The sequence below is a fragment of the Nansenia antarctica genome (assembly GCF_963989245.1).
Source record: "Nansenia antarctica genome assembly, chromosome: 19".
NCBI lineage: Eukaryota > Metazoa > Chordata > Actinopteri > Argentiniformes > Microstomatidae > Nansenia > Nansenia antarctica.
The window spans coordinates 16,739,760-16,753,771 of NC_137692.1; the positions used below are offsets into that span (position 1 = coordinate 16,739,760).

Below are 14,012 nucleotides of genomic sequence, written 5' to 3' on the forward strand. Positions count from 1 at the left end.
AACTAATATATATTGTGCCTCAGCAATAAAAAAGTGAAAAGCTGTTTAATGTTGTCGACCGTGTTATTATTATATATATATATATATATATATATATATATATATGTAATTTAAAAAAATCAAAAGTACCGAATTAAGTACCGTTTTGGTACCGGTACCGTTTTTAAAGTATCGGTTAGGTACCGGTACCGGATAAAACCCAAACGGTACCCAACCCTACTTTTAGCGTCTGGTCTTTGACTCCGTTTGATTTGCTTTATACTACAAAGTATTAAAGATACATTTATTTGACCTTTGAGAAACCTGGAACATGGAATAAAGACATTTTGAGGTCAACTTTAACTTTTGGACATTCCTTCATTTCCTTTTCATTTGATTGTTTGCTGCTCAAAGCCAGTCAGTATTAATCTACAGGAGTACTCTCAATCATCCACCACAAGAAGAGACACAAGGTCACACTACAAGTGGGGAAAAAGCAAAAAGAAATCCCTCTCCCCCCCAAATGTAATAATAATAAACATGGTATATAAAAACATTATTAAGGGGCCTGTGCAGGAGGTTGTAACCTCATAGAACATTCCAATAGAAATGTTCTGTGCAGAACAGGTAAGCCTATGGGGCATCTGTCGTGGACGAGGGAGTCTGTAACGTCCTCGACGTTTCACTTCATTGAATACGCCCATTTTCAGCCAATCATTGAGTTGGGATAGGCTCTTCTCTACAAGGGACTGACTGACGGCTGGTTGAGGTGGACCCTGATTATGACACCTTGGATGAGGGCGTGTGATCCGATTGGTTCTCCTAGCCGGGGGTGCAAGTGTCAGCCAATCCCCACTCGGTCTCTAGACCCTACTCTCAATGCACTGTATATAGATCTGAAAGGATTGGTCAGTTGTAAAAGCCACATGATTACAATTCCACCCTGGTTTATCAGATATCATGACGGAGCTTCTACCATATTGATTATACCCATCCGATTCTATAGGGATCTTTCAAGTGCATAGAGGGCAGAGCTAGGGGCTATATTTGGACTAGACACCTGTTTCTACTGTGGCTAAGCAATCATTGTCTAGTAGGCCACCAGCACGGTGCAGAAGACAGAAACCCAGGCTAGGGGGTCTCCCAGAAACAGTAGAAACCAGTGGTGCATCTCAACAGTCTGAAGTGACTCGCTCTACTTCCGTTCACACGCACAGATCTGATAACACAAGACGGATGAAATTCAATGAGGCTAAACATCTTCCGTCTTGGATAGAGATTACTGAGATGCACTATAGACCCCCACTACCATGAACCCCAATCCCCACCGACCCCATCCTAACTCTTCTAGGTCACCAGTAGGAAAGGGGGAAGGGGAGAGGAGAGATGGCATGATCCCTCCAGCACTGATGGCGCGATTGTGTCGTATCGAGGCAAAAAAAGAGAAGGAATATGGATAAATAGATAGATATACTCTGCAATGGGGGGGGGGGGCGTGTGTACTTCCGATGATCACTCTTATTTTCAATACCACATAAGACGCAACTTCTTATACTCCTCTCTAGTGATCCATCAGTTAAGTGTGTTGAAATGGTGTGTGTGTGTGTATGTTTTTATCTGACGGTCACTCCTAGTTTCTCCAGCACGCGGACGCCCTTCTCCTCGTACTCCTCCCTGGTCAGCCAGAAGTTGTCCTTGTCCTTCATGATGTCGGCCAGCACGGCTCCTCCCAGGAACACCATGTGTTTGCGGCGCGGGGGATCCTCGATACGGATCTTGAATTTCTGCCAGAGGAAAGGGAGCCAGGAGTATATACAGGAATCTTGAGGTTAATTTCAATACCTTTCGACAACTTTTTAAAGACCTTGTCAATATTTTTCCAGACCTCACCGCCACTTGGAGCTGTAACCGTTTACATCAGTGACACCTTTAACTTAACAGTTTTAGTTTGTAATAGACTAGACCACTATCACACAACAGCATTTCCGGTTCATCTTTGTTTTTTAATAAAAACTAATAAATTCACGAACTTTTACTAAAAGTTTTTAGGATTCAAACTCTTTGGACAGAGTCTAATTCAGAAAAATACCTACAAAATTCAAGACCTTTATAATACTTATTAAGGGTCTTGATTTTCCCAAAATTGATTTATCAACTTTTAATACTTTTCAAGACACTGCGGATACCCTGTATAATGTTTTCACAGACCAGTAGTCAATACCACAGATCACTAGTCAATACCAAAAAGTACTGCTGTCACGGCTAGTGTGACCAAAGCTCCACCTTGTGGGCATCACACCACATTGCAAGGAGTTAGCTTGATGAAGAGTGTGTACTGGCGGTAAGTGTTGAGATTTGGGAGAGGGTGTGTGTGTGTGTGTGTGTGTCTTTCTCACCGAGAGTTTGTCCACGTCTCCTTTGAGCACGCGCTCCAGGTAAAGCTGCTTGAGCTCCCTCTCTAGTCGGGAAGGCAGGCCAGGGTACATGGTGGAGCCCCCCGATAACACTATGTGTTTGTAGAACTCAGACCTGAGAGAGGGAGAGACAAAGAGAGATGGGAATAAGAAGAGGGTGAGAGAGAGAGAGAGAGAGAGAATTGCTAGTCTGGTGTTCAATCTCCCTAAATTCTCCCATGTCATCCCCTTCTTTCGCACCCTTCACTGGCTCCCGGTAGCTTGCGTCAGATTCAAGACCCTGGTGCTAGCCTACTGGGCGGCAAAGGGAAGAGCCTCTCCTTACTTGCAAGCAATGGTTAGCCCCCGAACTGCCTGCCTGCCCGATCCCTCCGTTCCTCCACCTCGACTGGCTAAGATGATGCAGCGGTCGCACTATTCAGTCACGGCTTTTCACTGTCCTGGTGCCCCGCTGGTGGAATGAGCTTCCCACTGCTGTCCGGACTGCAGAGTCACTACCTACCTTCCTTCTCTTAAAACCCATCTCTTCAGGTGCGCTTAGGTGGCGTAGCGGGTTAAGCGCTGACCATGTAACCGCAGGGTCCCCGGTTCGATTCCGGCCGGGGACATATCCTGCATGTCATCCCTCCTCTCTCTCTCACCCATCCTTCCTGTCTAAATCTTCACTGTAACTGTCATTAAAAATGAAAAATATGAGTGGGACTGCCCCACTCAGAAAAAATAACCATCTCTTCAGGGTACTTCTTGACTGTCCCTCCTAAAGACCTCTTCACGCCCCACTATCCCTCTACTGTTTAACACAAATAAATCCTTTCTTCTTCTAGCAAGGCGCCGGCCCGCTCATTGGGAGCAATTTGGGGTTCCATGTCTTGCCCAAGGACACCTTGACATGTGGCCAGCCGGGGTTCGAACCGATCTGCCGACCTTGCGATCATTAGACGCCGGCTCTACCTCCTGCGCCACAGCCGCCCTATGTGAGCAGTTATGGATGTGTGTGCACAGTGTGAGTGTGCATGTGCATGTATGTACGGTGTGTGTGTGAGTGTGTGTGTGTGAGTGTGTGTGTGTGTGTGTGTGTGAATGAATGTGTGCGCACAGCGAGTGAATGAACGTGTGCGCACAGCGAGTGAATGAATGTGTGCGCACAGCGAGTTCTTGCCTGGTGTCGATGTCGGCTGCGTTGATGGTGTTGAAGAGGAGCTCGGCCACCCCTACTCCCTCCACGTTGATGAGATGGGGCTGGAACAGAGCTTCAGGGGCCTCGAACCTCTCCCCTCCCACCTTGATCAGCCTGCCGTCAGGCAGCTAGTGAGAGAGAGAGAGAGACAAACACACTTTATTAAAGAGAGGAATAGAAAGTCCGAGGGGTATGAGTGTTTCCGGACATGGTGTGTGAGATATGCGGGTTTGCGAGAGGCGTGTATGTATGCATGGTGAGTGTATGCAAAAGTAGTATGGTGTATGTATAGGATGTGTGCGGTTGTGGTTGGTGTGTGTGGCCATAATGGCTCCATTCAGCAGAGCCCAGAGGGAGGAAGCTCTAATAACTGCCCAGCCACTGCCGTGTCGTGGCCACACAGGAAATGACGTCACACACCGCACAGGGGCCCCTCAGCCACCCCCTTAGTCACACTGTACTGCTTGTTTACACACACACACATGCGCACACACACACGCGCACGCACACACACACACACACACACACACACACACGTGACGTTTTGAGATCATGTGGTCTGGAAAAGGGCATCGGAATGAATACAAACGGTTAGCACTTCCTCCTTACTCACGATATCCAGCGGTCACGTTGTCTGACATTGCCTATTCCGCCCCTGCCCTCTGTCTGCCCCCCTGTCTTTACTAGACGCTTTTTCCACCAGTGTTCCAAGCAGACAGACTGACCGTGTAGGACTCCACCAGCACCGTGGTCTCCAGGGCCAGCTTCTGTTCCTGCTCGATGTTGTAGCCCACGTAGCATAGCTTCTCCTTCATCATCCTCACTGTCTCAAAGTCCGCAGAGTGGTTGAAGGCGTAGCCTCTTAGCAACAGAAGCTGAACCGGTGAGAGAAGGAGAGAGAGAGAGGGAGTGAAATGGAGGGATGGCTGCTGTCAGTACAAACCATCAAAGGGTAAGAAACTTGACTAAATGAATTGCGAGTTCAGGGTAGTGAGATATCTTGCAGAGAAATCAGAGATGGCAGGTGATGGCGCGCACCCACACACAGACACACACGAGCAGTGAGGTACCTTGACACTGACACACACGGTGAGGTATACCTTGATGAGGTATCGGGTGATGTCTCGCCCGGCGATATCCAGGCGTCGGGTGAGATGGGGCAGACTGAAACCCTCGTACACCGGACAGATGTGTGTGACGCCGTCGCCCGAGTCCACTACTACGCCAGTCAGCAGGCCTGAGAGAGACACACACACACACACACACACACACACACACACAGAGATAAACACACACACACACACACACACACACAGATAAACAAACAATAAAGATATCAACAGTTGTGACTGCAAGAGGATCCAGTTGGAGCTTAAAGTGAGATGCTAGATGAGAACTTGGGGGGGGGGGGGGGGAGTTGTGTGTGTCTTCCTTACCTTGAGCATACAGTGTCAGCACAGCCTGGATAGCAATGTAGACCCCTGAGAACTGGTATGTCTCAAACATCACCTAGGGGACAGAGAGGGAAATGAGTAGGATGGTGGGGGGGGGGGAGAGTGAGAGAAGAGGGAGGATGGAGGAGTGTGAAGCTGTGTGCATGGAGTGTCAAAAAATAAACAGATTACTCTGAATGGCATGATCAGATGACCGCCATGGCCTGAGGGAGACAGAGAAGCTGGGACACACACACACACACACACACACACGGCCGGAGTTTAGAGGTTTGTACTGCAACGGCACTAGTGGGTTTTATTTCAGGTCTTTCACCTCGGCAATACAACCAACAGGGGGTGTTGTTGAGCAAGTTGTGTGTTTACCAACATGGCCGCCTGTTGAATTATGTGAAGAGTATCTTCCCATTTCCATAATAATAATAATCATTAATAAAATTATTTATTAAATAAATAAAATTAATTATTAATAAAATTAATAAATAATAATAATTAATTATTATTATTATGTTTTCCGGTACTTTAGAACGGTTTTGACATTTGCAGTAGCCAGCCTTTTGCACAAGACAAAAGAACGCTTTTCAGTTTAGTTTTTTTGCTTACTACAGATTAGACGCTTACACATAGCACTTCTTAACCCATGACTGATAGCTGTGGAGAAGGGGGAGTGACACACAAAGAGCAACTGACACACGCACACACGCACACCTCAGGCTATAGAAACCGTTCTGAAACTCCTCCTTCTTCATAACACTCACGAAAACACACTCAAACATACGTCCTCCTCACACAGACACACGCTCACCTCTATGATCTTCTCGCGATTCTTGGTGGGGTTCATGGGCGGCTCTGTAAGCAGGATTTTGCAGTTGCGCGAGTCGACGTTGAGCTTCTCGGGGCCGAAGGTGTAGTCCCACAGGTGCTTCATGTCGTCCCAGTTCCTTACGATGCCGTTCTCCATGGGGTAGTTCACCTCTAACATGGAGCGCAGCTCGCTGGCCTCGTCCCCCACCATCAGGTCCTGGAGGGGTCAGAGGTGAAAGGTCAGAAAAAAGGGGATGGGTGACGGCAGTACTGTAGATGACCATTGTGAGTTTCACTCACTGTCACCAACGCTTTCATGTGGGCAGGTGAAGAAGAGGAGAAGAGGAGAGAGGGAGCAGTTGTACACGACTGGCAGCTTAGAGCTTCTCTGAAACATTCTACTCCTTACAATTAGTCCCAGTGAGACATTTAACTAGTCTGAGGATGTATTGGTCTGGAAAGATTAACCTACATTATTAAAGGCAAGCGGAAAGACTTTGACAAGCTGTGGGAACCATACATGAAGAACATGTAGGATAGAATACTTTATACAATGTGGAGGAAAGTTTTGTATTGTTTTTTATTCAATCCAAAATGTATGCAAGTTGCGTGTGTCTATGTTTGTGAACTTTGTTATTGTATGTTTCTCTTTCTTTGTCTTTTGTTGTTTTGTCTTTGATGTTGGTATATAAAAATGTTAATAAAAATATTGCGGGAAAAAAAAAACTAGTCTGAGGATTGTATTACACAGCAACTAGACCAGAAATGGACCTTAGATCAAAATCAAGTCCAGTCATTGGGCAAAGAATCCACTATGGCCTCGGTTCCTCGGGTCCGGTCCCCGTCCAGAGGTGGCCTAGGCCAAACGGAGGGACGTGCCAACACAGCATCCTTGATGGTTCTTGCTACCAAGCTACTCAACGAGATGAGCGGATACATACATACAGGCCCTGTCTAAACTTAGTCTTTTACCTTCCTTCTTTTTCCTCAGAGTAATCTCTGATCTAGCAGAATGGAGAAAGTCATGAAAGGTAAGTGAAGAAACACTCGCTTTCATCCATTCCGTTGTGTTAGATCAATGATTACTTCAAGGGAAAACAGAGAGTTAATAAGGAAGCGAGTGTTGGAACAGGACCACAGTGGTCAAAAGAAGAAGCCAGTCAATATGATACTGTACCGTATTTTCCGGACTATAAGTCGCACCCGAGTATAAGTCGCAGCAGTCAAAAAATGGGTCATGAAGAGGAAATAAAAACATATAAGTCGCACTGGACTATAAGTCGCATTTATTTACCGTAGAAATGTATTTCTCAAAAACATTCAGTTATTCAATTACACAATAGCACACAGAACAACAGGCTCAGGCTGAATGCCGCTGAATACCGGTGTCCGGTATGTGATGAATAAAAAAATAAAAAATAAAAAAATAAATAAATATTAACACATTAATAAAGAACATACCTGGGAGGCTGAATAGGCTAAATTGGTTGTAAAGTCGCTATGGAATAAGGCCTATGCTAAATGCCCAAAAATGTAATGTGTCCGGTATGTTAACGTACCGTAACACAACAGTTATTCAACCACCGTACATATTATAGCACACAGAACAACAGGCTCAATAGGTGTCCGGTATGTTAACGTAACACAACAGTTATTCAACCACCGTACATATTATAGCACACAGAACAACAGGCTCAATAGGTGTCCGGTATGTTAACGTAACACAACAGTTATTCAACCACCGTACATATTATAGCACACAGAACAACAGGCTCAATAGGTGTCCGGTATGTTAACGTAACACATTAATGAATAAAGATGAACACATTAATAAAGAACATAGGCCTACCTGGGAGGCTGAATAGGCGAAAACGGACATAACAAGCCAGCGAGTCCAACAAGCAAAGTCATTGATATTCATCTCCTTGGCCACTGCCAGGGCGTGGAGACGTAACTGCACTGTTGACAAGCCTCTCCCGGCAGCACGTTGTTCAAGCACCCATCTGTGGACTCGTTCCTCCATCTCTGGCCATCTAGCTTTCAGCCCGCGATTCGCTTTCTTCGTTTTCTTCATGGCAGTGAGAGTAACCTCTGCTTTTCCCAGTCCCTCACAAGTTTCTCACTCACTCCAAACTTTCTTTCTGTTGCTCGATTACCGTTTTCGGCTGCATATTTTACAAGTTGCAGTTTGTAATCTGCAGAATAGGATTTTCTTTTTGACTCCATTTTGTTTGTGTCATCAGCTGTCTTTTTCAGTGGTAGGCCTACTCGTTTTCACACGCCTAGAGCGCCCTCTCGTGGTTGTAGACGGTAATGTTTACTCCTTGGTTCATGTCAGTCAGAGATTACCGTATGTCAGTTCATGTCAGTCAGAGATTATGAATTATTGATATATAAGTCGCACCTGACTAGTAGTCGCAGGACCAGCCAAAGTATGAAAAAAACCGCGACTTATAGTCCGGAAAATACGGTATTTGACCCGGCATGCACAAGACAGGAAACCAATAACCATGCATTCACTCTCCAGAACCCCTCCTACTCTTCTCTGTACTCGGTTGTCATATTAGTGCCATTTTGAACAAGAGTCAGAGCTGCATGCAAGACCAGCAATGAGAGCAGTAGGGGCTAGCCAAATGTTAGTCACACAGCACAGTTCAGCGTTTCATTCTCCCATAGACAATCATCAGTCCAGAGCACTGTGCATTCGGCAACCATGTTATGAGGAGTTAAGAGTTCATAGTGTGTGCTTTGCCATTGACAGAACAGCCAGTCTGCCGCCATGTGTTTTCAATGAGGGACCCGCGGTTGTCCTGACGCCTACATTCAGCTGTCTGTCTGTCTGACATCCTGGATATGGCACAAGCATCCTGTATACACATCATATCCATCTACAGTCGGGATGCTTTGAGCACAACAAAACAATAAAAGCTAAAGAATGTATGTGAAATTTGAAATGCACTTTGATATGTGTGATTCATATTCATGACCTGACTATTACTGTAAAAAGTAGCCTGTTACTGTAATCATATTGTTATTAATATTATTATCATAGACCTACATTTGTGCTTTTAACTCCACTCTTAGTACTACTACTGTATTACTTTGACAATTCAGATTCAAAGCCGTAATCGAGGTAACTTTGAGGTAATATATGATAATACTTGATGGCTGCACATCCCTGGTTAATGTATCACTCTAAACCTCTGCACTACTGATGTTTACATTACTACCTTTGCACATACTGTATATTGCACACTGCACACGTATTTCATTGTATAGTACTTGTTCTCTGCGATGACAATAAAATTGAATCTAATCTAATCTATACTGCATCAGCATAAGAATGAGTGTAGCAAAGTGGCTCACATCAAAAGTCTCCCTTATCCATCGTCAAGTCCAACTGCCCTATGATTCATTAAGTTAATTCTCCTCAGTCTCGCGTTGCCAAGGCAACAGAATCAACATGAGGGGAAGACTGGAGACGGAGGCTAACTTCCTCCAGTGGAGAGGGAGAACTGTATCAGTGAAAGAAAACCGGAAACTGACACTGTGGTTTGTGTGAGCCTGTCTTTAGAATTAGTGACAAGCACAATGCAGATCAGCCAGGCCTTCAAATAGCTAGATTATGAACAGATTAAGCACAAAGTCAAATTGATCCAAGTTGAAAAAACACTAAAACAATGGAAAAGCAATTGAGTGAACTTCAGTGGATCACAAAACAAACCAACTAGTATATATTTAAATTGTGCAAAAAAAAGCCACTCAAGATCAGGCAGAGACCAAATACACTCCCTCTCTCTACCAGGAAACACAGGGCATAGAGACACACACCAACCTCCACTTACCATCTTCTTGGTATTCTACTTCACCATGAGAGGACAGAAGGGGGGGAGGGAGGAGGAGAAGGCATAGAGAGTCAGACAGGGAAGAGAAGAAAGGAGAAATGCATCTCAACAGTGGCTTACTAACCCTTGCATTGTCTTACGCACCGCAGATTCCACTTGGGTGCGCACCGTTTTATAAATCCGAATGTCGGTGTGCGTAAATGTTCTTGCTTTGTGTACGTACGCAAGCTGTTCACGCCAGTTCTACGCAAAGCTTTATAAACGAGGCCCCTGCAATCAATAAGGGAATCGATAAAGAATCCAACCGATAAGCAGAATCGATAATGGAATCGGTATCAATAACCAATCAATAATCTTATCAATTCTCATCCCTAGTTCCTATAGTTGGAGCACGGTGTCGCTTTGTTTCCTGTATGGACCACATATCAGAATATTTGAGCTGAACGTCTGTGTGTCTTTGAATAGAAGGAAGTGCTTCATGACCATCGTTATCATCATCATCATTATCAGAAGGACATTACCTTGATCTCGATGTTGCCAACTTTAGCTGTGGAGCGGATGATGGGCCTGCCCACCAGCGCTGGGAAGATGTGCTCTGGGAAGTTGGAGCCTGCATAGCCGCACTTCACAAACTGAGAGAGCGAGAGAGAGAGAGAGAGAGAGAGAGAGAGAGAGAGAGAGAGAGAGAGAGAGAGAGAGAGAGAGAGAGAGAGAGAGAGAGAGAGAGAGGTTGTGGGTCTATGTTCTACTGTGTATTGCTTTGACAACAGTTTCTCATGCAGATGCGACACAAGCTGACACTTAACAGACTCAATCGGAGTAACGACAGTAACAGGAGTAAATTCAACAAGGCGTCAGTGGAGTCACAGAGCAGGCCTGAGTTCTCAAAAGCACCACATTTTAGAGGTAGATTTAGCTATGTCACATAGCCAGACATAGACAGCACGAAACATTTCAATTCCTAGCTTTTTTTGGTCACACTGTTATCAAGAGTACTGCCGTGCACAGAACCATATGGTTCACCAGTGCACATCTGCAGATGCATACGGAAACAGTAACGTCTGGCTTTTTTTTGTATTTTAAGTGATCTCTATGGCAACACCATAGTGGCCGTTAAAGCTCCAAGTAAACGAGAAATCGAAATAACCATGGTGTGTGTGTGTGTGTGTGTGTGTGTGTGTCATCATAGCTGTGGTTCAGAGGCTGGTCTCACTTCCTCTTGGCTCACTGGTTCAGCCTTGTTGCCTGTGTGCAACTTTTATCTGCCCACACTGAACAAACATCCCCAAAAGCTGCTGAGGGGGATCTGAATTAGAATGAGTTTTTTTAACTTAAGCCTACTACAAAAACACCACCACCTTTCTCCTTCCCATGTTACTCCTTTGGTGTCAAAGTGACTAACTTTAACATTACAGAGCCATATTTTCCAACTTCAACTTAACTAGTCTCACTAAGTCAAACTGTTGCCACTATTCATAGGCTACTCAAGGTCCAATGATCAGCATTTGTTGTTTGTTTTGAAACAAGATGTTGAGCATAGTGTTACATGACATGTGCTTAAAAGCCACTTATTGCTGGTTTCAATAGACATCTCTAACTAACTGAGCCTGGCTCTCAGTGTCAACCATATGAGTTTGACTCCCTATGATTCACACAAGGGCATCCCTACTGTACCTAGGGGATGGTTAGCAAACGTGGCTTGTTCTCCATGCTTTTGTATATAATCTGACATCTGACTTAGACTATATGACTGTATGGCAGCGTTTGGCCTAGGCTATACAATCTATTCCTATGAAAATTCAGACTTTCTTCTACTTCTATAGCCCATAGCCACACACAGTCTGGTTGGACACATCCTAAATCACCCAGGCTTGATCATTGATTCACCAGATTGACTTAATGACGTCAGACTCTCGCGAGGATACAAACTGGGCTGGCTGGTCCATGGAAAACCTCCAGTGACATCAACACTCAGCTAACCCATTAGCTTTGCTAGGGTATTATTATTCACACGAGCTACTACAAAAGATGGTCCAATATTTTCTAAATTCAACTAAATTCACTGAATTTACAGCTTTGAAATGTCAATTTCATGTTCAGCGTTTTGTAGCGTTTTTGACTGGTGTTAGCTCGTTAGCTTGCTAGCACTGCATAATTAACTTCCTGTTTCAGATAAAACGCGTTCTAAGCTGTCATTCTGACTCTGAAAAAACACGAAATTACTCCAAATCAGTCACATACAGCGCTCTGCTGTGAAACCTACCCCAGTTCCATTGTCACAAACCACCACTTTCCTTCCCTGGTTGTCCATTTCTTTGCAAAAACCCAGCAGCCAGAGGCAGACCTGCCAAGCTCAACTTTACTACTCGGTAAACCAGAAGTCACCGGGGTGGTGACTTCCGGTTTACCGAGGCTGGGAAGGAGGTACTTTTTTCTGTAGATGAAAACGTCCACCCATCCCTTCCAAGAATGATATACTTCCTTTTTTGTATGTTTCACATTTTCACCAATCAATTATGGATGGGCCTTAGAATATCCTTCACTCCTCCGTAATCAAATACAATCATGATATCACAGATGTAATAAATGAAATATGAACACTAGAGGAGGCACTCCCTCAAATAACTGAGATTGCATAGCTACATTTTGTGACGCGATTGAACTCAAGTGTGGATGTTCAGGGGTGAGATGGACCATGATATGAATGATGACAGGCATTTCTATAATTCTTCTTTCTCAAGGAAATCTATGATGTCATATAGAATGCATCTATGATGTCATATAGAATGCATCTATGATGTCATATAGAATTAATCTATGATGTCATATAGAATGCATCTATGATGTCATATAGAATGCATCTATGATGTCATATAGAATGCATCTATGATGTCATATAGAATGCATCTGTGATGTCATATAGAATGCATCTATGATGTCATATAGAATTCATCTATGATGTCATATAGAATGCATCTATGATGTCATATAGAATGCATCTATGATGTCATATAGAATTAATCTATGATGTCATATAGAATGCATCTATGATGTCATATAGAATGCATCTATGATGTCATATAGAATGCATCTATGATGTCATATAGAATTCATCTATGATGTCATATAGAATGCATCTATGATGTCATATAGAATGCATCTATGATGCCATATAGAATGCATTTATGATGTCATATAGAATGCATCTATGATGTCATATAGAATGCATCTATGATGTCATATAGAATGCATCTATGATGTCATATAGAATGCATCTATGATGTCATATAGAATGCATCTATGATGTCATATAGAATTCATCTATGATGTCATATAGAATGCATCTATGATGTCATATAGAATGCATCTATGATGTCATATAGAATGCATTATTCTATATATGTCATATAGAATGCATCTATGATGTCATATAGAATGCATCTATGATGTCATATAGAATGCATCTATGATGTCATATAGAATGCATCTATGATGTCATATAGAATTCATCTATGATGTCATATAGAATGCATCTATGATGTCATATAGAATGCATCTATGATGTCATATAGAATGCATCTATGATGTCATATATAATTCATCTATGATGTCATATAGAATGCATCTATGATGTCATATAGAATGCATCTGTGATGTCATATAGAATGCATTATTCTATATATGTCATATAGAATGCATCTATGATGTCATATAGAATGCATCTATGATGTCATATAGAATTCATCTATGATGTCATATAGAATGCATCTATGATGTCATATAGAATGCATCTATGATGTCATATAGAATGCATCTATGATGTCATATAGAATGCATCTATGATGTCATATAGAAAGCATCTATGATGTCATATAGAATTCATCTATGATGTCATATAGAATTCATCTATGATGTCATATAGAATGCATCTATGATGTCAAATAGAATTCATCTATGATGTCATATAGAATGCATCTATGATGTCAAATGGTCCTCCATTTCAAGATTCACTTGCACAGGGGCCTCTATTTTCTCACATTATTATTTATATTTTTTGGGATTGAATGCAATAACCATTCTGTAAATTAATTTACATGCAGAATTTACACAAATTCTCATTTTCAATGATGATCTGGCGAAGAGGCCCCAGCAAAAATAAAAACAAACATATAAACAGAAATACACAGGGTCAACACAAAAACAATACATACAATACATGAGAACGGCAAAGACAGTGAAGATGAAATAAATAAAATCATGTTTCACACTATGTGTGAAAAGAGAGGGGGGCCCCCGCATGTCTATGTATGGGCGTGTGTGTATGCAGCAGGAACAACAGTCA

The 14,012-nt window shown here is 43.1% G+C and overlaps 1 protein-coding gene across 1 annotated transcript; it reads right to left on the bottom strand.

Annotated features, from left to right (window-relative positions):
* Positions 1-221: 221 nt before the first annotated feature.
* LOC308174152 (actin-related protein 2-A) lies at positions 222-12,034 on the bottom strand. The gene is made up of 9 exons (XM_080549221.1): positions 11,934-12,034; positions 10,192-10,302; positions 5,827-6,042; positions 5,007-5,079; positions 4,671-4,807; positions 4,296-4,445; positions 3,553-3,698; positions 2,376-2,508; positions 222-1,763 (listed from the first exon to the last, which is right to left on the bottom strand). The coding sequence occupies exons 1-9, from the start codon at positions 11,979-11,981 to the stop codon at positions 1,593-1,595; spliced, it is 1,185 nt and encodes a 394-aa protein (XP_080405347.1). The 5' UTR covers positions 11,982-12,034; the 3' UTR covers positions 222-1,592.
* Between the last annotated feature and the right edge of the window lie 1,978 nt (positions 12,035-14,012).

Excerpts from the sequence above, each read along its gene's own strand:
- LOC308174152 (XM_080549221.1), bottom strand. The coding sequence starts at position 11,981 with ATGGACAACCAGGGAAGGAAAGTGGTGGTTTGTGACAATGGAACTGGG. Across the intron at positions 4,446-4,670 it reads TCACCCGATACCTCATCAAG|CTTCTGTTGCTAAGAGGCTA; the intron begins GTATACCTCACC and ends TCACCGGTTCAG. Across the intron at positions 1,764-2,375 it reads GAGACGTGGACAAACTCTCG|AAATTCAAGATCCGTATCGA; the intron begins GTGAGAAAGACA and ends TTCCTCTGGCAG.